This window comes from Zalophus californianus, chromosome 4 (genome assembly GCF_009762305.2).
Source record: "Zalophus californianus isolate mZalCal1 chromosome 4, mZalCal1.pri.v2, whole genome shotgun sequence".
Classification (NCBI taxonomy): Eukaryota; Metazoa; Chordata; class Mammalia; order Carnivora; family Otariidae; genus Zalophus; species Zalophus californianus.
The window spans coordinates 79,329,157-79,354,561 of record NC_045598.1 but is presented as its reverse complement, the minus strand read 5'-3'; the positions used below and the strand labels follow the sequence as shown (position 1 = coordinate 79,354,561).

The window sequence follows — 25,405 nt, the reverse complement described above, 5'->3', positions numbered from 1 at the left end:
GACACTACATACGTCTTCATGGACAGTATACCACATCAACACCTAGGAAGTATTCTTGTCCAAAAAAATAAAAAATAAATCAAAGCTTTGATCAAGCTTTTAGATCCAACAACTAATTTATAGGACAGAGAATGAAGAAAAAGTATGCAATCAGCATAACCTAGATGGCAAAATCTGTATGGGTCAAAATACTTGATTGTTTCAACAAATTGTAAGAAAGAAAGGGAAAAAACAAATGGGAGCAGGTCATGAAGATTAAGAGAAACAAATAAGAAAACACACAACTAAATTATAGTGCTTAGGAATGCACATTTGGGCAATAAAATTAGAAAGAAATGTACAGATGCAATTACTACAGCAGTCAGGATAGCAGTTATAGCAAGGGAGAGGGATGGGCTCTGACTGGAAAGGGACACATGGAAGACTTGTGGGGTGGCAGGCAAAAATTTATTTGACCTGCGTAGTAGTTACAAGGGTGTTTATTTTAAAAACTAAAAAGTCATTAGGTTATGTATGTTTTTATGTAGTTTCCTTCATTTGTGGTAAAAGGTATTAAAAATCTTAGAATATTTCACCATGACTCTTAACATTTTAATATCAACATATTACCACAAAATTTTAACAATTAACTTTGCGTTTAACATAAAACTTTTTTTAACCCCTGAATGACTGGTGACTGTTCTTTGAATCTAAGCCCATCTAAAAGATTCGATAAAAATGCTTTATTCTCTTTTACCTTCCACATGTCTAATTCAAACTTAAAAACTCTCATAAGCAGGTACCATTTTACCCTTGATTCCTCACTAGTAAAATGAAAATAATAAAACAACTGTCCCAAAAGACTGTGAGGAATAAACATAAAATACTTAAAACAATGCTTAAAATATGGTAAGTGCTCAATAAATAATTCACAGTAATACTTCCAGCTACATGTCCTCGGAGTCCCTTCTCAAATCCATTAACTCCATGCCTTTGCTCACGCTGTTTTCCCCACCTAAAATGCCTTCTATCCCTTAGTGAAACACTACAAACCTCTTAAAGTCAGGCTATAATGTGAAGCCTCCCCAGATAACTACAGATATCAAATTAGCTGAATATGCTTTGATGAGGTTTTCAATTTTATACCTCATTAATTTAATTGCATTCATTCAGGTCTGCTAATTTAGCAAAAGTATTACAAAGGCATGTTTTTAAAAAAACACTTTTTAAGCATACCCAAGGCTTCAAACCCTCTTAATATGTACAATAACTCCCACTGAAGAGCGTAACCATCAGCTATCCAAAGTGTTTTATCCTTACATTTATAGAAGGCTGTATCATTGACAGAGAGACCTAAAACAAGTGTTTTTTTCATAAAAAGAATGTCCTTAAGTAAGGGCCTGATACAAAGTTTTTTTGTAGAAATAACTACAAATGCTTGTGCACCTGGGTGACTCAGCCAGTTAAGCATCTGCCTTTGGCTCAGGTCAGGATCCCAGAGTCCAGGGATCCAGCCCCAGGTCTGACTCCCTGCTCAGCGGGGAGTCTGCTTCCCCCCTCTCCCTCTGCCTCTCCCCCCACTCGTGAGCGCTCTTGTTCACTCTCTCAAATAAATATATAAAATCTTTTTTTTATTTATTTATTCATGAGAGAGAGAGAGAGGCAGAGGGAGAAGCAAGCTCCCAGGGAGCAGGGAGCCCGATGCAGGACTCGATCCCAGGACCCTGGGATCATGACCTGAGCCGAAGGCAGATGCTTAACCATCTGAGCCACCCAGGCCCCCAAATATATAAAATCTTTAAAAAAAAAGAAAAGAAAGAAAGAAAGAAAGAAAGAACGAACGAACTACAAATGCCATTCTTAAACAAGTCTGACATTCATACAAATCATTCCAAAAGAAATAATAGAGAAATACAATACCCATTTTTATAAAATTTAATCTGGCAAATATAATTGTAAAGAAAACTGCAAAGAGAGTATCTTTATTCTTCATAATTCCAGTTTGGATTTTATTGTAACAGATCAAAAGGTGATGATATTCATCAGGTCATGGATAAGACTGATGTTGATCCTAGGAAAAAATTACAACTTATTTATGAAAATGGACAATATGGCAACAGTACTTGGAAGAAGTGGTAAATTCTAGGAACAAGCACAAGTTACCAAAAAGTCACGTTGGACCAAATTCATTCTCTTCTCTGAAGGGATCATGAAAATTCTGTAAACTTAGTTATTATGCTACAAAGCATTTGACGATGGACCAAATCAGTTCTCCACCTTTTCCATGCAAAAGAAACTGATGCCACTCTAGGGTCCCATCTTCACTGCTCCATGACCAGAAAAGAAAGACCCTTCCCAGGGTGCCTGGGTGGCTCAGTCGGTTAAGCGTCTGCTAAGGTCTTGGTCCCAGGGTCCTGGGATTGAGCAGCGAATTGGGCTCCCTGCTCAGCATGGGTCCTGCTTCTCCCTCTCCCTCTGCTGCTCCCCCTCTCCCTCTGCTGCTCTCTCTGCTTGTGCACACACTTTCTATCTCTCTCTGTCAAATAAATAAGTAATCGAAAGAAAGAAAGAAAGACCCTTCCTCACCAGCTCCAGCAGAAACATCTCCAACTGGCCCAATATGGATTTGATGCGTAGTCCTAGGGTCAGAGTGCCAGGTCATCACCAGAAGGAAAGGTGTGAAAAAGTGTTAGGTAAGTTGAAGATGAGAACTAATACAACATCCAAAGGGTATGAAATAATAGAAAAGTAAGAGAGGTATAAACACACCGTTCTATACTTGGTCCTGTCCAATAACTTAAATTTACTGGGAAAATACAGAGAAGGAATACTAATTAAATGTACAGGATCAAAAAAAAAAATTTAGAAGAAGTGATATACCCAAAGTATAAATATGTGCACCCAGGTTTAATTTAAAAAAAAAAAAATCAAACACAAGTTGAGGAGAGCAAATGAAGAGAAAACAACTGTGTAAGCGAAATCCAAGTGAAGAGTATTGATTGTCACAAAAATAATAAATGTAACCTCACCTATTTTAACAAAATCTTAGGATCTACAAAGCAAGTAACAGGCCATTCCACTCTGTGTCAGTCAGACCATACTTAGAAATAATAAATTTAGTTTTGGACTTCTTCTTTAAGAGGTGTAGAAATAAAGAACATCATATTCAGGAAGCAGCAAATGAAAAAACACAGAGGCTGAAACCATGTCACGTAAAAGTAAATACTTTCCAACTTTGAAAGTAAATGATCCTATCAATACAAAAAGGCTTCTTTAGGGAGATTTTCATGGGCACATCTGAGGAAATTTTTAGGAAGGCTCAATGGTTTTTGAGAATCTAATAGTGGCATGTTTGGCTGTCCTTTTAGTTTTCCTTTCAGCAAGCATAGGGAACTAAAGCTATCTTCTATTGAGCTTTGTTCCAGCGACTACTGATTAAGACCATTTCTTTTTTTTTTTTAAAGATTTTATTTATTTATTTGACAGAGAGAGACACAGCGAGAGAGGGAACACAAGCAGGGGGAGTGGGAGAGGGAGAAGCAGGCTTCCCGTGGAGCAGGGAGCCAGATGTGGGGCTCGATCCCAGGACCCTGGGATCACGACCTGAGCCGAAGGCAGACGCCTAACGACTGAGCCACCCAGGCGCCCCAGGACAATTTCTGACTTAAGCCTCACAACCACTGAGTTAAGTAAATACTATTATCCCTGTTCTGCAGGTGAGAATACTGAGGCTCAGAGGCTGAGTAAACTTTGTACAAGGTCACAGATCTAGCAAATAGCTGCATAAAAACTTGAACCCATATCTAACTCCAAAGACCATACCTTGTTTTATAGTATGCCAAACTGCCCCCATAATAAAGATCAAGTTGCTACATGTAAAAATGTGCATTCTTGCAAGTTAAAATGTCGTGACATCATTTTACACCTTTGAAGTAATAAAATTTCAAACACCCCTTATTGATGATGAGAGAATTAAATCTGCACTCATGTCATAGTATACTGTGGCACAACTCTTGAGAAGTAATAGACGTAATTTGTGTGGCTCCAGAATGTTCACACCCTTTCCATAAACACCAAGGAAAGTTCATAAGCTTTCATTCTATAATCCCATTTCTGGCAACTTATTCCCAGGAAATAATTTAGCACAGACAGAAATGTTCACCTGCAAAAATATTTAGCATTTATCTAGAAAAATTACAGAAGCAATCTAGATGCCCAAAATAAATTATGATATAGTCACACAAAGGAATATTATGTATTTCTTTAAAAGTATAGTTACGGAGGCACCAGGGTGGCTCAAGAGTTCCGGGATCAGATAGAGTACTGCATGGATAGAATACTGCATGGATAGAATACTGCGTGCGTGCCTGTGTGCCTGCGTGCCTGTGTGCCTGCGCTGGCTCAGCAGGGAGTCTGCTGCTTCCTTTCCCTCTGTCTCTCCCCCCGCTTGCTCACATTCTCTCTCTCTCTCTCTCTCTCTCTCTCTCTCGCAAATAAATAAAATCTTTTTTTAAAAGAGCATAGTTACAAAGTTCATGTAGAAACATAGGAAAGATGTCTACATATTAAATGAAAATAGCAAAACATGTACATTATAATTAGGTAAGAACGCTTGCATGTAAATGAGAAATAAGAGGTAACAAAAATAAAATAATATATATGTTACAGTGATGACATTATGGATAACTTAATTTTTTAAATCATCTTTAATGTTTCCACTGTATTGTTAACTGTGAAAAGGTGATAAAACAGTAAGGATACCATTTTCATAAATTTCTAAGACTTGTTTTACCCATGCATATAAAAGGGGCCCAGCTCCTAAACAGCTCATAATATACTTAAGGAGACATTTACATTTGTAGCAAGAAAAATTTGTTATTTAAAATAACAGTAACCACAGCCCTAAGAAATGAGCATTCTCAGAGTCAGTCAACAAACTTTTTTTTGAGAGCTGACTATATGCCAGCCACAGTTCTAGCCACTGGGGCTATAACAATGAACAAAACAGACAAAAATTCCTGCCCTCATGGAACTTACATCTTAGCAGCAGAGACATACAATAAGCAAGATAAGTATGTAAAATAAATACCGCATTTGATAGTGGTAAGGAAAAGCTGGGAAAGTGAGCAGTGTGTGCGTAGAGAATGCTTTTTTAAACTGAATGGCAGTGGGAGGTCTCCCTGAGAAGAAATCTGAAAAAAGATGGAAAAAGGGGAGGGAGTTAGCATTGTGGATATGTGGGGAAAGAGCATACAAGACAAGGCAAGAGCAAGCGCAAAAAACCTTGAAAAAGAATCTCTGGCCAATGATGCTATTGTGCCAAAAATGGAGAAGTGTAATTAATTAAACAGCAGACCACAGACAGCTACACAGTTCTGAGAACACTGCTTCTGGACCTGACCTGCATCAGTTGGTTTCAGTATACAAACGCTTTTCCTGGCAAATTCTTTGAGGCCTTTTGCTTAAGCATTCTCTTTTTATTCTGAGGATCCAAAATGGGGCCTATAACATCCACTCATGGTTCATCCCAAGGGTCTCCTGAATCTCCAGCCCCTCACCTGACTCATGCTTGTACTTTGCAAAACATTCAGTGGGCCTGTGAAACTGAGCAAAGGGAAGCCAGCACCTCCTAGAGCTTGATTTGAAAGAAGCAGATCTCAGGAAGGAAAGCTGAATTCCAAGTATGCAGGAAAGCTGTAAAGTTGTGGGGATAGAGTGCAGGGAGTAAAAGCTAGAGATATGAGAACATTTAAGAGGTACAGAAAAGATCTAGCAAAAGGCCACGAGGCTGAGGCTCAGGGAAAAATAGTCAACAAACTGCCAACAATGAAAATGTCAAAGGAAAGGAACTTATAAATGAAAGAATGTCTCCATCTGAAACTGTTCACTATGCTGAGAGATAATCGCTGCCATCACCCCCAAATTTTCGATAAAACTCTACTACAATTACCTGCTTTGTGGCTGATGCTTTATAGGAATCAAGGCAGATACCAAAAAGGCTCAAGAGAAAAGATATAAGTCGGATCTAAAATAGAGCAAAAGCTTTTGCACAGGGAAGGAAACTATCAACAAAACAAAAAGGCAACCTACTGAATGGGAGAAGATATTTGCAAATGGTATATCTAATAAGAGGCCAATATTCAAAATATACAAAAAACTTACACAACTCAACATCAAAAAAACCCACAAATACTCCAATTAAAAATGGGCAAAGGACCTGAATAGACATTTTTCCAAAGAAGATATACAGATGGCCAACAGACACATGAATAGATGATCAACATCACTAATCATCAGGGAAATGCAAACAAAAACCATGAGATTATCATCTTACACAGTCAGAATGGTTACTATCAAAAAGACAAGAAATGGCAAGTGTTGGCAAGGATGTGGAGAAAAGGGAACCCTCAGGCACTGTTGATAGGAACGTAAATTGGTGCAGCCACTGTGTTAAACAGTATGGAGGTTCCTCAAAAAATTAAAAATAGAAGTACCAATACGATCCAGTAATTCCATTACTGGGTGTTTACCCAAAGAAAACAAAAACACTAATTCAAAAAGATATATGAACCCCTATGTTTATTACAGCATTATTTATAATAGCCAAGATATAGACACAACCTAAGCATCCACTGATAGATGAATGGATAAAGACGTGGAATGTTTATATTATACACACACACACACACACACACACACACACACACACACACACACACGCACTGGAATATTACTCAGCCATAAAAAAGAGATCTTGCCATTTGAAACAACATGGATGGACCCAGACAACAGTATGCTAAGTAAAATAAATCAGAGAAAGACAAACCATATGATTTCACTTATATGTGGAATCCAAAAAAACCCCACACAAACAAAAAGCAGAAAGAGACTTATACATAAAGAAAACTGATGGTTGCCAGAGGGGTGGGAGTAGGGGATGGGCAACATGGGTGAAGGGGACTGGAAAGTACAGGCTTCCAGTTACGGAACTAAGTCACAGGGATAAAAGGTACAGCATAGGGAATATAGTCAATGGTATTGTAATAACATTTGTATGGTGACAGATGGTAGCTAGACTTGTGATGAGTATAGCATAACTAATAAACTTGTAGAATCACTATGTTGTACACCTGCAACTAATATAACACTGTATGTCAACTATACTTCAATTTAATATATATATTTATATTAGGGACCCCTGGCTGGCTCAGTTGGAAAAGGATGCGACTCTTGATGTCCACGTTGTGAGTCCAAGCCCCACACTGGATGTAGAGATTACTTACAAATAAAATCTTTTAAAAAAAATAAATTGAAAAAATAAAAAAACCAAAATATATATATTAAAATTTTTTAAATAAATAAATAAAATAAAACAGAGAGACACAAAATTTTAAATAAGGTGTAACTAAGAAAACTAAAAGCTCCCTGAAACTCCTCAGAAATATTTAGGGGAGGAAACTGTGTTCCCACCACCTACAGAGTGGGCTTTGAAAAGGATAAAGGATCACTCCATAAGCTGGGGTACTTGGCTACACCCTGATAGCTGACAACTAGGTCATACCCAGTCAAGCAATTAAGACATAAAACAAGAAAGGTACCTAAGCTTTTGACAACTGTGAAGCTGGAGAGATCCCAGCCGGGCTAAGGACGTCAAATCTCACCATCTTCCCAGCCTGTTGACCTTTTGCCCAGGCCCCTCAATAAAATGGTTTGATCCAAAAAAATAAAAAATAAAAATAAGGTACCTAAATTCATGCTTCAGGAAGTTAAAAAGGATCATTATTCAGATCATCCAGAGTTGTTAAATGATAACTTCATGGAATAGATGACTCTCACCTACCCCTTAAAGGATAAGAGCTGAAGAACAGAAAATATAAGGACAGAGATTCCAGGTTTGGTTAATATGAATAACACTCCAAGGTCTGGGATGAATGTGGCCTGTTCAGAGAACAGTGCAAAACTGGTCTATCTGGAACAGAGCATGCTCATTGGCAGGCAAAGGCATATAAGATTAGCCAGGTAAGGTGAGACCAGGTGAGGGACAAGAAATCTGAACTTGACAAGCTTCATGGGAAGGGAAAGAAACTGCTTTGTTCTGTTTTTGTTTCTCGTGTTTAGTTTAAGACTATAAAATTCTACGGCAGTGCAGACTGGTCTCTTTGCCCTCTAAAACTGGCCTGTAATTCCTAATACCTTGCCCATGTTATATACTCTCATATACAACTATCACCTCTATAACCTAATGCCTCTATTCATGTTTGTACTGGTCCTACATCCCCAACTGTCAGACAATTACCCTTAACCTTAAAAGTTCTTCAACTAAAAAAAAAAGTTCTTCAACTATCCTACGTAATTTGCCCACCCCATACAACACTTAGTGTCTATCCTGTGACATGTGCAAACTATTAATTTATACATGATGCAGTACATCTCTCAAGAAACTCACTCTGATGTAGGCAGAAGCCAAGAAAATAAACTAGTACAATACAGAGTGCTAACTAGTGAAGTAATGCTTAGCATATCATGAGAGCAAAGGACAACATCAGTTTGGAAATCGGGAAAAGACAGAAAACACCTAAGAGAAAGTGTTAACTGGACTGAGTTTTGAAAGAAAATAAATACCAAAAGGTGGGGAGAAGTGTTGGGGATGACAGTAATCAGATAGCAAAGGCTGAGCAAAGCCTGTCTTACTCAGACTGTTACTCCATATGGCTGGATGAGTAGGAGAAGTAGTAAAGGACCAGATCATGAACACAATTTTCTCGTGCTAAGAATTTTGTGTTTTAGAATAACCAAAAGACTTTAATGAAGGAATAACAAGATCATAATTGTTTCTTAAAAAGAGTGCTGGTGGCAGTGGAAGATGGATTGAAAGGGTTCCACAAAGCTTCCTCCTACCACAAAATGCAACAAAAATCTGATAAAGGCTGCTATTAACATTCAATTTATCTGCAGTTATCCACTCCTACCCCTTTTCTAGGCTTAGCTCATATTCTTCCTAAAGCCCTCCTTAACTCTTCCCAAACACATTAATCTTTCCTTTCTCAGAACTTCAAAGGCATGTCTGTCTGTACACTGCATTCTGTCACCACCTTAAAATTTTAACTAATTTGCATTTAAATTTCTTCTTCCTAACAAGAATGTAAGCTCCCTATGAAAAGATGTCATATTTTTTAATGTATGTGTAATACACACACACACACACACACACACACACACACACACACACCTCCATCCCATAGCACCTAGGGCAGTAATACAACATTTTGAAACAGATACTTCCTTTGAACTGAATAGATGGTCTCCTTTATCCATGAGTACAGATTCCACTATTCTCCATAAATAATACATAAAATAAAATGTATGATTTTAAAATGCATGATTTAAAATTAAGGGGAAAAAAGTTAGTATACGTAGTGGGAAATGAACACAAGGCAACTTTCTAAGATGAAAATGTTCTAATTTATGATAGGGGTGTGTTACACTGTTGCACCGCATTTACTTAAAAAAATGTATAACCAAGATTTATACCGTTAAATATATATAAATTTACCTAAAAACCTGTAAAAATAAGGGGTGGGAGCAAGGGGCTATAGATGAAACATGAATAGCAAAATGTTGATGGCACTTCTTCAGTAAAGTGTATAGATGGGTTCATTATATTATTCTGCTCACTTTGAAAAAAATGCATTAACAAAACTAAAAAATAACTCAGAAAATTAAATTATTTATTCTAATGTTTGGTATAATGTGACACTGTAACTTTTAAAGTGGTTTTATTAGTTCTATTACCTAATTGATTCTAAGGAATACCTTCTAAGAAAAATCTATTGTTCATAGCATAGATGAAAAAAGGCCAAGCAGCCATAGGTTCCTTAATTAAGCACCAGATAGGAAAATTAGCCCTGTAAAAACGATACCCAAAAAGCCAGTAAGATATAAAGTCAGAATTTTCTAATCTCCTAATCTTCAAACTGTGCAGCCAACGATAGCATTTGAAAGATATCCAAAAATTTCTGGAAATACAACATCTACAAAAACAGACTCAACACCATTCTTGATGGTTTTAAAATAATTCAATTATTTTATCGCAGTAATTTAAACTTCATGCTTATCTGCTCTTAATTTGCCTTCTTCTCCCACAAAATATTTAATGGGGAAAATAAAGGTTTTCCTTATTCATGCCAATGCACAAGGTTAACAATCTTTTGTTCAGTAAATTAGTTGTTGCATAACTTAATCCCTCAAAAAGTACTAAATTTCTCAAAAAGACTTCCAAAGCATTTTACAATAAAATGTAAATGAAAAAACACCTAAAATTTAGTATGACAATTTCCTTTACACTGTTAATGCTATTTCTCAGGAGATGATATTTAAAACTTTCCTTACAATAATCTACAGCCTTATAAATCACTAGCTATCTAAACTGTGACTGGAAGGGACATGAGAGTTTCTGATAATGTTCTTATATGGGTGCAGATCTGTGTGCTGATTACATGGGTGAGTTCTATCTGTAAAAATTCTTCAAGCTCTACACTTAATATGTACCTTTCTAAATTCCATATTACACATGTAATACTCTGATAAAACAAAGTAAGCCACAGCTGTTAGAACTGCCCTCAAATCCCCTACCTCATACTAAAACACCTGTTCTATGCACTGAAGCATTTCTCTAATAAAAAGTAACTCAAAGTTATTTTATAGCATTTAACATTTTCTGACATATTCCCAGATAACAAATAACTTCCATTTGCAACTGGGAGCTCAGAAAGCACACAATAGAAAAAAAAAAGTTTATATTTTCCAGAAGAAATCATTTTAAAAGCTAACTGAATAGAAGAAAAGTGAATTGGTACTGTATTGTCTGGACAAAGATGCAAATCATTTTCAACTCAGTTAATCGAATTGAGAAAGGAAAAGAAAGACCACCACTTCAGACCTTAGTAAGATAAGACAGGAGAAGGTTAGTGAGCATTTCATGGATGGAAGGCCGCTTGTTAGTGATTTACTCCAAAGTCTACTACTAATCAGATATTTCAAGCAAAACAAAAACAAGAGGCAACAGTACCTGCCCAGAGAGATGAATTAAATAAAATACATGGAAGCAGTATGCCAAGATTTAATATGGAATATCCAATGACTGGCAAGAATGCTAGGGAAGTAACCTTTACTAATTCGTTTGCTGAAGCCAAGTGTCTCCCAGAGAATAAAATATCATGTCTTAATCCCACAACAGTAACTCAATTCTCTCTTTTCCTTCCTCTAATCTTATAATCGCCCAAAGTTAAAGCTAAACATTAAGATTCTCTCGAGGAGAAAGAAAAGGATCTTGATCCTCAGCTAAATCACACTTTAACCTTCCACCTGAACAGCCAAGGGAGGGAACCTTGCTCTCCAAATTCAGCCTTTCCAGGTGAAATGTCAGGGAGTTCACTGACCAACTCCGAGGGAACACCACTTTAGAAAGCAATCTTACCAAATGGACCCACGAGCGTTCACATGTACAATCCTCACGACTTTGAACAGCAACTACTAGGGAATCATGCCAAACCCCATCCAAGCGACTGAGGCAACAGCCTCCATCCTGGCGAGTCCAATCCTCAGCCTCAAATCACACATACACGTCCACAAAGTAAACCCACGGTCTCTCAGGAGATGAGATGACAAAACTAGAACATACCCAGAAAGTTGATACAGGAGGTGAGCTGGGGGCGATAGCCTCGGGGCAGAGGCTCAGGATTGCTAGTGCGCTGGGCAAAGATTCACGCTCCCGGAGTCAGAGTAGGGCTTAGGGAGCACTAAAGACGAGGCCTGGGGGCAGGAGGCACAGGTTTCCTAGCGGGTGTGGAGGAAAGAGACATTGCTGGGGGCAGAGTACTGGGAGCAGGGAAAACTGGGGATGACGGCGGCACGGGGAAAACCAGACACCTTGACGTTAGAGCCTGGCGGCAGTGGGGAACCTCTCTACGCTTGACCCAGCCGGGCCAAGGGACCCATCCTCCGGGCGCCTGGCGAGAAGGGAGAGCGCGCGGGACGCGCCCGCTCGGGCCCGGGAAAGGCAGCGCGGCCAAGGGCCTTCTTACCCGTGCAGGCCGAGGGCGCGGCGCCTCTTATGGAGCAGGCAGAGCAGCAGAAGCGCGGCCCCGGCCAGCGTGGAGTTTCGCGCCGTCAAGTACTTGCTGAAGGCCGCCATGGAACCGCCAGTACGAGCGAGCCGGGAGCAGGTCAGCGGCGGCGTCGACAAGCCCCAGTGCAGGAAGCGCGGGGGAGACTGGGAGGAGAAGAGCGAGCCGAGGGAGGGCGGGGCAGGCAGCGCAGGACCGCCCCCTGGCGCGCGCCGCCGCGTCGTCCGCGCGCCGTTGCCCACCACGGACTTCAGCTCGGGGGGAGCGCGCGCGGGCGCCACGAAGGCCGGAACAGTCCTGGGATGCTCTCTGCGCACGCGCGGATCCCCGCAGGGTCACCCGGATTGCCCGCGCCAAGATGCCGCTGATCCTTTCTCTGGCGCTCGTTCGTGCTGCCCCTGTCTCACCCCTACTCACACCTTCGCGCCTGCACACCCGCTCAAGCTCTCACAAAAACTGGAAGAGCAGGCCTACCCTGCACCGGGACCTAGTGGGACCTGCTACTCCGCCTGCCGCCTTCCCCGCACCGTGAAGTGCAGTTACCACCCTCTTAAAGGAACGCAGGAAGAAGGGGAATGGCCCCATCATAGATCATTTATACAAAACTGAAGGCACAGTGATTATTTAGACGAAAATACCTGTTGGAAACTCCGAAGAGGTGTAGGGAAATGTGGGAAGAATGACTATACAAATCGAAGACCTTTTTCCAAGCCAGGGTTTTTCTAAACCATGGGTTATAATCTCTAGGGGACTGTGGAGTGAGTTTGGTAGATTGAGACCAGCAGAGTGTGTGTGTGTGTGTGTGTGTGTGTGTGTGTGTGTGTGAGAGAGAGAGAGAGAGAGAGAGAGAGAGAGAGAGAAATCGGTTAACGGAAGACAATAGAAAACTCAGAGTGCCTCACGTGTAAACAAGTTGTTCTGAGAATTTTTATTTCAGTTTTGTGTCCATGTGTCCCGAGCAGTGATATGGAGTGTGTTTCTTTAATGTGGCTCTGATCAAACAGAAAGTTTGAGAAACACTGTTCTTTGCAAAGGGACATTCAGAAATAACAATCATGCATTGTGTGAATGCTGGCCTTACTCCCAGAATCAGAAGGGCATTACAGATTAGAGCATTCTTCTGGCTGGTCCTATACTGCAGAAATCGTTATCCCTAGCTTTTAGACTGGCATATGTACAGTAATGTAGTGATCCCCCAAGTCTTCATTTGGAGAAACTGGAGGAAAGAGTTATCAGTCAGAAAGTAAGTACATAAAACCTTGCATAATACACATTCATGTTAAAGTAGCCCACAAACAGTCGTTTTCCCAGGTTTTTACTCAATATAAACTGGTAGTTGCCTAATACAGATTACAAGAAACACAAGCTGTGTATGTGTGTGTTGAGGTGTTCAATTGTGTAAATTTTGCTAAAGTGGAGCTTCTACAAAATTCTCTGCTTACACATAGATATTTTCATTACCTCCCTCAACAGTTAGGCAATTTGGTATGCACCAAGGATACAAAGATAAAAACATCACAATCTCTGCTCTCCAAAGGTGGGTAGAGGAGGAAAAATATGAAAAAAAAAGTTATAAATATGTTAAGTGTCACGTTAGAGGTATGAACACCTTTTGTACTATGACAGCATAAAAAATGCTTAGTTTTGTCTAGAACTTTTTTAAGATTTTATTTGAGAGAGAGAGAGACAGAGAACATGAGAGAGAGAGTGTATAAGTAGGGGGGAGGGGCAGAGGCAGAAGGAGAAGCAGACTCCCCACTGAGCAGGGGGCCCAATGCTGGGCTGGATCCCAGGACCCTGAGACCATGACCTGAGCTGAAAGCAGATGCATAAATGACTGAGCCACCCAGGCGCCCCTGTCTAGAACTTTCTATTAGGGCTCGACAGAAGATGATTTTGTAGCTAAAGCCTAAAAGACCAGAGAAAGAGCTGTGCAGGAGGACAAGAGAGAAAATTACTAATTCACCAATAAATTGCATAGTAATGTAAAAGTGTTAGGAGAAAGTGTATCATCTTGGAGTTTGTAACAATGAAGCAAGAGCATGCAAGGTTAGAGGAAAGATATATTTAGGAAATAGAGTACAGTTCAGAGGAGAGTAAGAATGACCCATTAGGCAAGATATTCTAAAAGGCACCTGCACCCCGCTATTTATAGCAGCTATGTCCACAATAGCCAAACTATGGAAAGAGCCCAGATGTCCATCAACAGGTAAAGATGGATAAAGGTGTGGTATATATACACAATGGAACATTACTCAGCCATCAAAAAATTGATATCTTGCCATTTGCAACAACGTGGATAGAACTAGAGGGTATTATGCTTAGCAAAATAAGTCAATCAGAGAAAAACAAGTATCATATGATTTCACTCGTGTGGAATTTAAGAAACAAAACAGAGGTGTAAGGGAAAAGAGGAATAAATAAAACAAGACAAAATCAGGGAGGGAGACAAAACATAAGAGACTCATAGGAAACAAACTGAGGGTTGCTGGAGGGGTGGGGGAGCATGGGGTAACTGAGTGATGGACATTAAGAGGGCACGTGATGTAATGAGCACTGGGTGTTGTATAAGACTGATAAATCACTGAACTTTACCTCTGAAATTAATAATACACTATATGTTAATTAATTGAATTTAAATAAATTAAAAAATAAAAAAAGGCACCCATGTTCAAGAAGCATGGGTGATTCTAAAAAATTGAACTTAGTTAATGTGAGTTCAAATAATTTTAGCTGTTCATAAAGTCCATCAGGAAAAGACCACTAAGGACAAAACTGTAACCCAACAAAGTTAAGTTATTAACTTGCTACAGAAAGGATACCACACAGCGGAGGAATTATGGGCATGTCTCCAAAAAAAAGGAAGAAGTAGGGGTCATTATAGTATTAGAAGAAGGGAGGAGTTTAGGTAGAATCTAAATGAAACAGTATTTAATAGGCTGAGAGCAAATCAGATCTGTAAGGGGTTAATATCAGATCTGAGTTGAGAAGCATCCTCTGGGTTCTATTCCCTTGGAAATATAAATTTAACATTAATGTAGAATATTGTGTCCAAAAACCCCTTATCTGAACCTCTGCACTGTCAATTGAGGCTGCTTCTCCAAGTTAATGTGATTTATTTGGATGGTTTACATCTCCCAGGTAAGAAAGATATGTTCTGTCTCACTAATATGAGTTCCAAAACAACAGAGTTTCTGGCAACTTAAGATTTTAGAGAACAAAGTTCCTCAGCACTATGCCCTTTGATAATTAACCAAAACAAATTTTCAGATTCACAATAATAGTTAATAATTAAGAAAATGTTGTTTTTATTGGAAGATATCCTAAAGCTCTGATTTTTAAATTCAATAATTAGGCAATTTGGTATGCACAGGACAGAGGACAGAGGAGAGGGGCCCATGGAGTTGGGAAATCTAGAAAGTCTCTTGAAGAGATGTTGTGCTAGCCAGCCTCCAGCATTGTCCCCAATGATCCTCACTTTCTGGTATTCATCCCCTATGCAATCTCCCTCATGTCAGGATTGGTCTGTGTGAACAAAAGAGTGTGGTGAAGGTGACAATATGTGACATCTGAGACCAGATCATTAAAGGCACTATGGTTTCCACCTTGGTCTCTTGGATTGCTTGCTTTTGGGGAAGCCAGCTGTCACAAAGTGCCCTCAAACAGTCCTTGAGAAGGATTGAGGATTCCCAGAAAGAGCCAACACCTACTTACCAGCCTTGAAAGCAGATTGTTCATCCCCATGGATGAATGCAAATTTACGAAGATCCCGAGCCAGAACGTTCTGCCAAGATTCTCCTAAATTCCTTACTCATAAAAACTTTGTGGGAGACAATAAATGTTTACCATTGTTTTAAGCCACTAAATTTGAGGGTAATGTGTTATGCAACTGATGTGATTTGGGTCAAGCCTCAAAAAATAGATGGAAGAAAGGGGCTTTAGGAAAAGATATAACAGGAGCAAATATACAGACACAAGAAGGTACAAAGCAAGATGATTAAGTATGGTGTTGGATGGAGGCTCATGAAGGGGTGTGAAACGAGACAAAAGTTTGAAATGTTTAGTGGAGGTCGATTTTTGAAAGATCTAAAACACCCAGTTAGCCCGGTGAGATTTTATTCTGCATGTAGGAGGGAGGAGTCCAGGTTTGGAGGAAGAGTAGTGACCTCAACTTTTATTTAAAGAGACTGTGCCAGTGGCAATGTGTAGGATGGATTGAAGGAAGAAATATCAAGCAGAGAGACCAGTCTGGACACTCTGGAAATAATCTAGGTGAAAGATTGTAAACACCTGAGTCAAGCAGCACAGAGCAAACAGGAAAGAAAGCACTTTGTGGATTCCAGTTGGGTGGAAATGATGAGATTGTTCTTTAATGAGAAGGAAAATTTAAATCCACTCTGAGATTTCCTGGTTGAGTGCCAGAGAGGACGATATTATTTACCTGAGGGCAGGAGCACAGAAGTGGAGCATTCTTGTCAGGGAAGACAATGAGAGGCAAATGAATAATTTCTCACTAGATCCTCATCACCAAGGTAAACTCCAAGATTCTTAGCATCTTACACAAAGCCAGTTATGATATCAGCCCTGCCTACGTCTCTGAATTCCTATCCTGACACTACTCCCCTGGAATAGATGTATTCCACCTCTGCCCTAGGAGATAAATGTACACTGCTATTCCCCTCTGTGGTCTTCCCTAGAATATTCTATTCCTTCTGCCTGAAATACCAATCCCTTCCTATCCTAACATCCTCACTCTCAACTCAGTTCATCCTTTAAAATGAAATTTTGATGGTCTCCTACTCCAACATGTCTTTTCTGGTCACGTTCCCCACCCCGCACCTCTTGCCAAGTTAATCACGTCCTCCCTTGTGCTGCTTCTGTCTCATACATAATTCTATTAATGTATAGTAGGGTGTTAGTTTTGTTTTTTTAAGATTTATTTATTTATTTGACAGAGAGAGAGCGCACAAGCAGGGGGAGCAGGAGAAGCAGGGAGCCCATGCAGGGCTCAATGCAGGCTTCATGCCGGGCTCAATCCCAGGACGCTGGGATCATGACCTGAGCTGAAGGTAGACACTTAACCTACTGAGCCAACCAGGTGCCCCTACAGTAGGGTGTCTCTTAAGAGAAACTGGCATTATTTCTCTGACAAGGTAAACACCTCAAGTCACGAGGAAAAATTCATCTTTGCTTATAAAAGAATCACTTGTTGGTGGGTTGCATTGTTGGTAGGAATGCAAACTGGTGCAGCCACTGTGGAAAACAGTATGGAGTTACTTCAAAAAGTTAAAAATAGAACTACCCTGTGATCCAGTAATTGCACTTCTATTTACCCAGAAAACCCCACCGAAAACATTAATTTGACAGGATACATGCACCCCTATGTTTATTGCTGCATTATTTTTTTAAATTTTTTATTGTTATGTTAATCACCATATATTACATCATTAGTTTTTGATGTAGTGTTCCATGATTCATTGCTTGTGCATAACACCCAGGACTCCATGCAGAATGTGCCCTCTTTAATACCCATCACCAGGCTAACCCATCCCCCTACCCTCCTCCCCTCTAGAACCCTCAGTTTGTTTTTCAGAGTCCATCGTCTCTCATGGTTCGTCTCCCCCTCTGACTTACTCCCCTTCATTCTTCCCCTCCTGCTATCTTCTTCTTTTTCTTTTTTCTTAACATATGTTGCATTATTTGTTTCAGAAGTACAGATCTGTGATTCAACAGTCCTGCACAATTCACAGCGCTCACCATAGCACATACCCTACCCAATGTCTATCACCCAGGCACCCCATCCCTCCCACCCCCCACCACTCCAGCAACACTCAGTTTGTTTCCTGAGATTAAGAATTCCTCATATCAGAGAGGTCATATGATACATGTCTTTCTCTGATTGACTTATTTCACTCAGCATAACACCCTCCAGTTCCATCCATGTTGTTGCAAATGGCAAAATTTCATTCCTTTTTATGGCTGCATAATATTCCATTGTGTATATATACCACATCTTCTTTATCCATTCATCTGTCGATGGACATCTTGGCTCTTTCCACAGTTTGGCTATTGTGGACATTGCTGCTATAAACATCGGGGTGCACGTACCTCTTCGGGTCCCTACATTTGTAACTTTGTGGTAAATACACAGTAGTGCAATTGCTGGATCGTATGGTAGCTCTATTTTCAACTGTTTGAGGAACCTCCATGCTGTTTTCCAGAGGGGTTGCACCGGCTTGCATTCCCACCAACAGTGTAGGAGGGTTCCCCTTTCTCCACATCCCCGCCAACATCTGTCGTTTCCTGACTTGTTAATTTTAGCCATTCTGACTGGTGTGAGGTGGCATCTCATTGAGGTTTTGATTTGGATTTCCCTGATGCCGAATGATGTTGAGCACTTTTTCATGTGTCTGTTGGCCATTTGGATGTCTTCTTTGGAAAAATGTCTGTTCATGTCTTCTGCCCATTTCTTGATTGGATTATTTGTTCTTTGGGTGTTGAGTCTGATAAGTTCTTTATAGATTTTGGATACTAGCCCTTTATCTGATATGTCATTTGCAAATATTTTCTCCCATTCTGTTGGTTGTCTTTTGGTTTTGTGGACTGTTTCTTTTGCTGTGCAAAAGCTTTTTATCTTGATGAAATCCCAATAGTTCATTTTTGCCCTTGCTTCCCTTGCCTTTGGCGATGTTTCTAGGAAGAAGTTGCTGTGGCTGAGGTTGAAGAGGTTGCTACCTGTGTTCTCCTTTAGGATTTTGATGGACTCCTGTCTCACGTTTAGGTCTTTCAACCATTTGGAGTCTATTTTTGTGTGTGGTGTAAGGAAATGGTCCAGTTTCATTCTTCTGCATGTGGCTGTCCAATATTCCCAACACCATTTGTACAACATTCATTCTATAGTCTATGGATCAAGGAGTAATTTCGACTTTCAAGTCTTACTATGTAAGAAACACATTTCATAAAGCTATAGTTGCCATAGATAGTGATTCCTCTGATGGATCTGGGCAAAGTCCATCAAAAACCTTCTGGAAAGGATTTACCATTCTATGTGCCGCTGGAACACTTGTATTCATGGGAAGAGGTGACAATATCAACATGAACAGGAGTCTGGAAGAAGTTGATTCCAGCCCTTATGGGTGACTTAGAGGGCTCAGGACTCCAGTGGAGGCAGGAACTGCAGATGCCATGGAAACAGCGAGAGGACTAGAAGCAGCAGGGGAGCCTGAACATGTGACTGGACGGCTGCGATCTCATGACTGAACTTTCACGGCTGAGGAGCTGCTTCTCATGGATGAGCAAAGACAGTGGTTTCTTGAGCTGGAATCTGGTAAAGATGCTGTGAAGATGTTGAAATGATAATGGAGGATTTAGAATATGACATACACTTAGTTGATAAAGCAGCAGGGTTTGAGAAGACCGACTCCAAGTGTGAAAGAAGTTCTACTGTGGGTAAAAACAGCATCACAGGCTACAGAGAAATTATCTATAAAAGGAAGAGTCAAATGGTGCAGTAAACATCGTTGCTGTCTTATTTTAAGAAATTGCCACAGCCAACCTACCATTCAGCAACTACCACACTCATCAGTCAGTGGTCATCAACATTGAGGCAAACATCACCACCAGCAAAAAGATTACAACTCGCTGGTGGCTTGGATGACTGGTTGGGATTTTTTTAGCAATAGAGTATTTTTTAATTAAGGTATGTACATTCTTTTTTTAGACATCATGGTATTGCACACTTAATAGACTGCAGTATAGTGTAAACATAACTTTTATATGCATTGGAAAACCAAAACATTCATTTGACTTGCTTTACTGTGATATTTGCTTTATTGCCGTGGGTCTAGAACCAAACCAGCAGGATCTCCAAGAAATATCTGTACAAGGATTCTCTGTACTATCTTTGTAACTTATCTCTGTGCTATCTTTGTAATTTATCTTTGTACTAGCTTTGAAACATCCATAAACCTAAATTGCTTCCCCCAAAAAGTTTAGAAAAATGTTAGGATAAATTGCATTCAGTGTTGCAATTAAAAATATGTGTGCCTAATCAGGAGCTCTATTGTTACATCCAAAGATCAAGCAAGAAACTAGCATAAAAAAAATAAATCCTAAAAAGAATTAAAGAATTATAGATGATTACACTCTTTTTTCTTGAAATACAGGCCAAGAACATCTCAACCCTACCAACAAAGCCTGGGCACATACCTTGCACATCGTGTAACCTAAAACTCATTATTTTGCCATTAGTTTGCTTTTCGTATCTCTAAAAGAACCTCAGGAGATTATCTAGTTCCAGGCTGGGGAACCATTTCATTCCCATCCAGGCCCATAGACCCATAGAAAACATTAACATTAGTACAAAGCAACTTAACGCCATTTCAGTTGTTAGGGTTTTTTTCAGATATAGAAATGCATGTCCTTATATTTGTGTGACTTTCAAATTAAGAAGAGTTTATGTAAAATTATTCCATAAATATGGGGAGAACCCCACAAAAACTTGTATCCACATTAGGAACCGTTTAAGGAATGAGAAGGAATGGAGGGGAGAAGGCCCATGAGGAGGAGCTGCCTGATATCCCCAGGGGCCCTGAGTTCATGGCCAAACCTGTCATGGCGTCCTACAGGGAGAGGCCAGGTAAGGTGTTTATGGGAAGCAGCCCTGAGAGTAACTGCAGTCAGTGTCTTAGCGGAGGATGAGTGTCAAAGTTTGGGATCTAGATTTTGCTGTTAGGTCTGAGTGGTGAAAAAGGAAAAACAATAACAACTAGAGTTTCCATTTACAGTGGCATATCCCATTCTGTTCCCACACTTACCCTGTGAGGGAGGTGTTGTTATTAGCCTCTGTTTATAACCGGGGAAATTGAACCTAAGAGACAGTAAGGAACTTGCCCAAGGTCTCACAGTGGCTGACTGGGGAAGCCAGCACTGGGACCTAGGTTTATAGAACTTTAGAGTTCTTAGCCACCACACAAAATGAATCAAATCTGAGAAGACACAGGAACCACGAAGAGAAGGAAAGAGGCAGGAATGATGTGAGAAAGTTTAGAATTTGCCTCAAGTAACTGAGATTCACTGTTAATGGTTGCTGGTGTTGGTTTCCAGACTCAACATTGGAGCAAACAAGGAAGTAACAGCAGAGACAGAGACATAAAAGTGTTCTCTCTCTCTCTCTCACACACACACACGCACACACACACACACACAGAAATATTAGACTCATGGAGGAAATGGAATTGGAACCACCACGTGTATCCAGCTATGTCTCTTCTGGACTCTTCCAGGGCCAGTTTTCCATCTGGCTCTGTCCTGTGCAGGCCTGCAGCTTGGCAGAGTCAAGACTGGTAGGCTAGTGATTGGGAGCCCTTTCACCATGTTGGGGTGGTGTCCAGACATGGTCCGCTGCTCTCACACCTGCCCATTAATGATCCCGAGATACATTCCAATACATTCATCTCCCTGAGAGGTCTTTCCTGAGTCTCTGGACTAGGTAGGACCCTGCTGTGTACTTGGATATTGCCACAGAGTTCTCCATGGCACATTTTACTGTATTATTAATTAATGAAATGTTTGAATGAATGTATCTGACTTCTGCCTCCCTCACTTCTACCCAAGCTCCATAAAGACAAGGATTTCCAGCCCCCCCCTTTTTTAAACATCATATCTCCAGTTTTCAAGATGGTACTCGACCCAAAATAATGCTCAATATTTACGGATTGACAGTGTGCTATATGAGCATTGGCTGCTTCCTGTCTATCTAATCCTGATGGAAGAGGCTTGTCCCCTGAACTTCTGTGCTGTTACCAAATAGAATTAGTATCCAACCCTGAAGGCCAGCCTGTTAGCCTGTTAACCACTTACTTTTTACTAAGTCCCTTCTCTGGGTCTGGATCCTATGTCCCTCTAAAGATGGGCTACAGCATGCTGATCAAGACTGTGGCCTCTATAATTGGATGCTGATGATGATGAAGACAACTCAGCTCAGAAGCTCCTGGTTTGTCATTCTGCCCTTACTACCCTGATATCCAATTCTTTCTTGGTCCCATTTTCATCTGCGAACCATTTTCTTCCAGGGAGCGCCAATTGCCTCATAATCAAAGAACACAAATTATGAGTCACATGGATGTTAAGGGGCCAGAGGACCATACTGTGCTGGATATTGTCCATGTTAGACAGTGGCAACAGTGTTTTATGCTAACTGATTATCTCTCGTCTTTTTAAAAGATCCACAGTTTTATATGAAGAGCACTGGTGGTGGCTAATATCTTAGGTTTCAGGTGAGACTAAATTGATAACACCTGGGGAGGCTATACTAGCTGATGGGACTCTGGGTGTAAGCTGTTTGGTGGGAAAAGAATTTTCCACCTGGGGAAAAAAAAATCATAATGGACATTGATGGGGGAAGGAGGGAGGGTTGACTGGGGACAGAGCCTTTATTTGCTCTTTCAGATCCATTCACCATCTTTTCACACTCTGCTCTGTGCCCCAAGATCCTGACTTTTATCCACAGCATTAATCAGGTTTCCAGCTGAGTTTGGCCAATGGGAAGGATTGGCAGGAGACTGGAAAATGGGAGGGCAGAGAAAGACTGCTGGGTTGATGCCCTTGATCGGCTCTTTGCCTCTAGGTGAGGTGATGGGTTATGCATTCCTACGCCAAAGGCCACGGTTCCCACGGACTCTCTCCTGCTACCGCACTCTCGCTGGTTTCAGCCATCCCTTACTCTTCTTGTTCCTCCCGTGTAGAGACTTTAGGTTTCCTGCTGTCGCTAGACCTGTGGTATTCCTCCAGCTTCTATACTTTCCCTATATCTTGTCACACAATTGTAAGTAGTAATTTCATTGAACTTTCTTTAACCACCTTTTCGAGGTTCCCTCTCTGTTCTGATGCAACTACCACCCTCTGGCACTTTGCATGTCAGGCAGGAGGAAAGAAGCATAGCAAGCTGTGCGCTGCCTTTTAAAGGCTCCCACTTGCAAGACACATGCCATTCCTACTCCTATCCCATCAGTTAAGCTATGGTTGACGTCAAGAGGGTGGAGAACTAGAATTCTACCCTATGCTTTGAAGGAGAAAGATTGTAGAACAGCACTACACACCATCACAAACAAATTCTACCACCTCCTCCAGCCCCTACTTCCCTCCAGGAATCTCAACACAATCACCTATTATAATGAAATTATTTCTGTCAAGACAAAAAAAAAAATTACTCGCGGGGACATGTTAGGACGAAGTGGAAGGAAGAGAAAGGCTGAGTGGCGGGAGCGGTGCGGGGGAAGGTGGTTGGAGTCAGGGCCGTAGAGCCCCGCCCCACGCCTCCTCAATGGATCACGCGCAAGACGGCGTTGGGTGGGTGGGAACGGGGCGGGGGGGTGGGTGGGAACGGGGCGGGGGGAAGGGCGGGCCGGCACCCGGAAGCGACTGGGCGGTGTCCGCTGAGGACACCTTGCACTTTCCAGTTACAGCGCCGGGATGACAGCAAACGCAGCAGCCGCAGAAGCGCTGTGACCTTACCTCTCCTATCAGCTTAGCAGCCCCCAAGGAGACTGACTGCCTCCTTACACAGAAGCCAAATGAGACTCTGAAGCCCTTTGGGGTTTTTGAAGAGGAAGAGGAACTGCAGCGCAAGATTTTAATTTGAGGAAAATTAAATAACCTGGTAAAAGAGTGGATCCGAGAAATCAGTGAAAGCAAAAATCTTCCACAACCTGTAATTGGAAAATGTTGGAGGAAAATTTTTAACGTTTGGATCGTATAGATTAGGGGTACATATAAAAGGCTGTTGAAGAGGCATCCAATTGCGTTTTGATGAGATAGAGGTTGTTATTTTCTTTGCAGGTTTAGCACCGCAGACTCTTCCAGAAGTCTTGAGTTTATGAGACTATAGCCTGCTTAAGAATTTAGATACAAGATGCATAAAAAGTCTTAACGGTTGCAGAATGAATGCAACCATTAATGCAATCATGCAATCATGCATCAATGCATGCATTGATGCAATGCATGCAATGAATGCAATCAATGCAAATGAAACTTTACGTCTAGTACCAAGCATTGACAACTTCAGTTGTCTCAAAGAGCTATCAAACTGGGGGCCAAATGCCACAACATCTATTCCTATATATATGGTTTCCTCGCAGGTGTTTCCTGGATTATGCCAGTAGCAAGAACTTGCCAGTCAAATGCAGTAGCATCAACTTTTTTTTTAAGATTTTTTTATTTATTTGAGAGAGAGAGAGAAAACGAGAGAGAGAGAGCACATGAGAGGGGGGAGGGTCAAGGGAGAAGCAGACTCCCTGTCGAGCAGGGAGCCCGATGCGGGACTCGATCCCATCATGACCCCGGCCGAAGGCAGATGCTTAACCATCTGAGCCACCCAGGCGCCCCAGCATCAACTCTTATACATAAATTCTTCTTGGTATTTTCTAAATGATATGTGTTTAGATTATATTAAAATAAAATTGATTGTAAACACTGAAAAAAAGATTGAAAATTACTCAATGATTAAATATTATAATAATGATTCCAAAATACAGATAGTGGGTGAATTTTATATGTGGTGAAACTATAGGTGCTTTTTTTCTTCTAATTTTTTATTTTTCTGAATTGTAAATTTCCTAGAGTGACAAAGTAGCATCTTTTATAAGGGAAACTACCAGTAAACTTAATTGTGTAAAGTATACTTAAGAGACTGTAATAACTTAGAGAAGATGCTTATGATTTTTTAGTAAAAAGATTAACACTTAAAATTGCATCAATGTTGATACATACATCTGTGGTCAGGGGCAAAAGAAATAAAGTGTGAGACTGGCTGTGTTTTGATGAATTTTAAAACTCCACAGCTTTTTTTTTTTTTTAAAGATTTTTATTTATTTGACAGAGAGAGAGACAGAGAGAGAGGGAACACAAGCAGGGGGAGTGGGAGAGGGAGAAGCAGGCTTCCCACTGAGCAGGGAGCCCGATGTGGGGCTCGATCCCAGGACTCTGGGATCATGACCTGAGCTGAAGGCAGACGCTTAACGACTGAGCCACCCAGGCGCCCAAAAACTCCACAGCTTTTTAATATTTATTTATTTCTAAGTTTGTTTATTTATTTAAGTAATCTCTCCACCCAACACGGGGCTGGAACTCGCAAACCTGAGATCAAGAGTCACATGCTCCTCCAACTGAGCCATATAAAATAAATAAAATAAATTTAAAAAAAACCTTTTTAAATTTTTAAATGTAAAATAAATAAGTTGTGGGCAGTAATAAAATGCTATTCCAGTCAAGAATAGGGCAGAAAGTGTGGAGGAAATGCTGTT

At 40.6% G+C, this 25,405-nt stretch overlaps 1 protein-coding gene and 1 pseudogene across 2 annotated transcripts in view; one reads left to right on the top strand and one right to left on the bottom strand.

Annotated features, from left to right (window-relative positions):
- The window catches only part of ABCD3 (ATP binding cassette subfamily D member 3), an 81,356-nt gene extending 69,057 nt beyond the window's left edge, over positions 1-12,299 (bottom strand). Inside the window, exon 1 of one of the 2 annotated variants that reach the window (XM_027622230.2) lies at positions 12,063-12,299. In XM_027622230.2, the coding sequence (XP_027478031.1) occupies positions 12,063-12,172 (110 nt within the window). In that variant the 5' untranslated portion in view covers positions 12,173-12,299. Of the gene's footprint in view, positions 1-5,068; positions 5,172-12,062 lie in introns of those variants that run through there. The other variant, XM_027622236.2, reaches the window with a different exon arrangement.
- Positions 12,300-23,427: 11,128 nt separating this feature from the next.
- Positions 23,428-24,534, top strand: LOC113926517 (annotated as a pseudogene).
- The last annotated feature ends 871 nt before the right edge of the window (positions 24,535-25,405 follow it).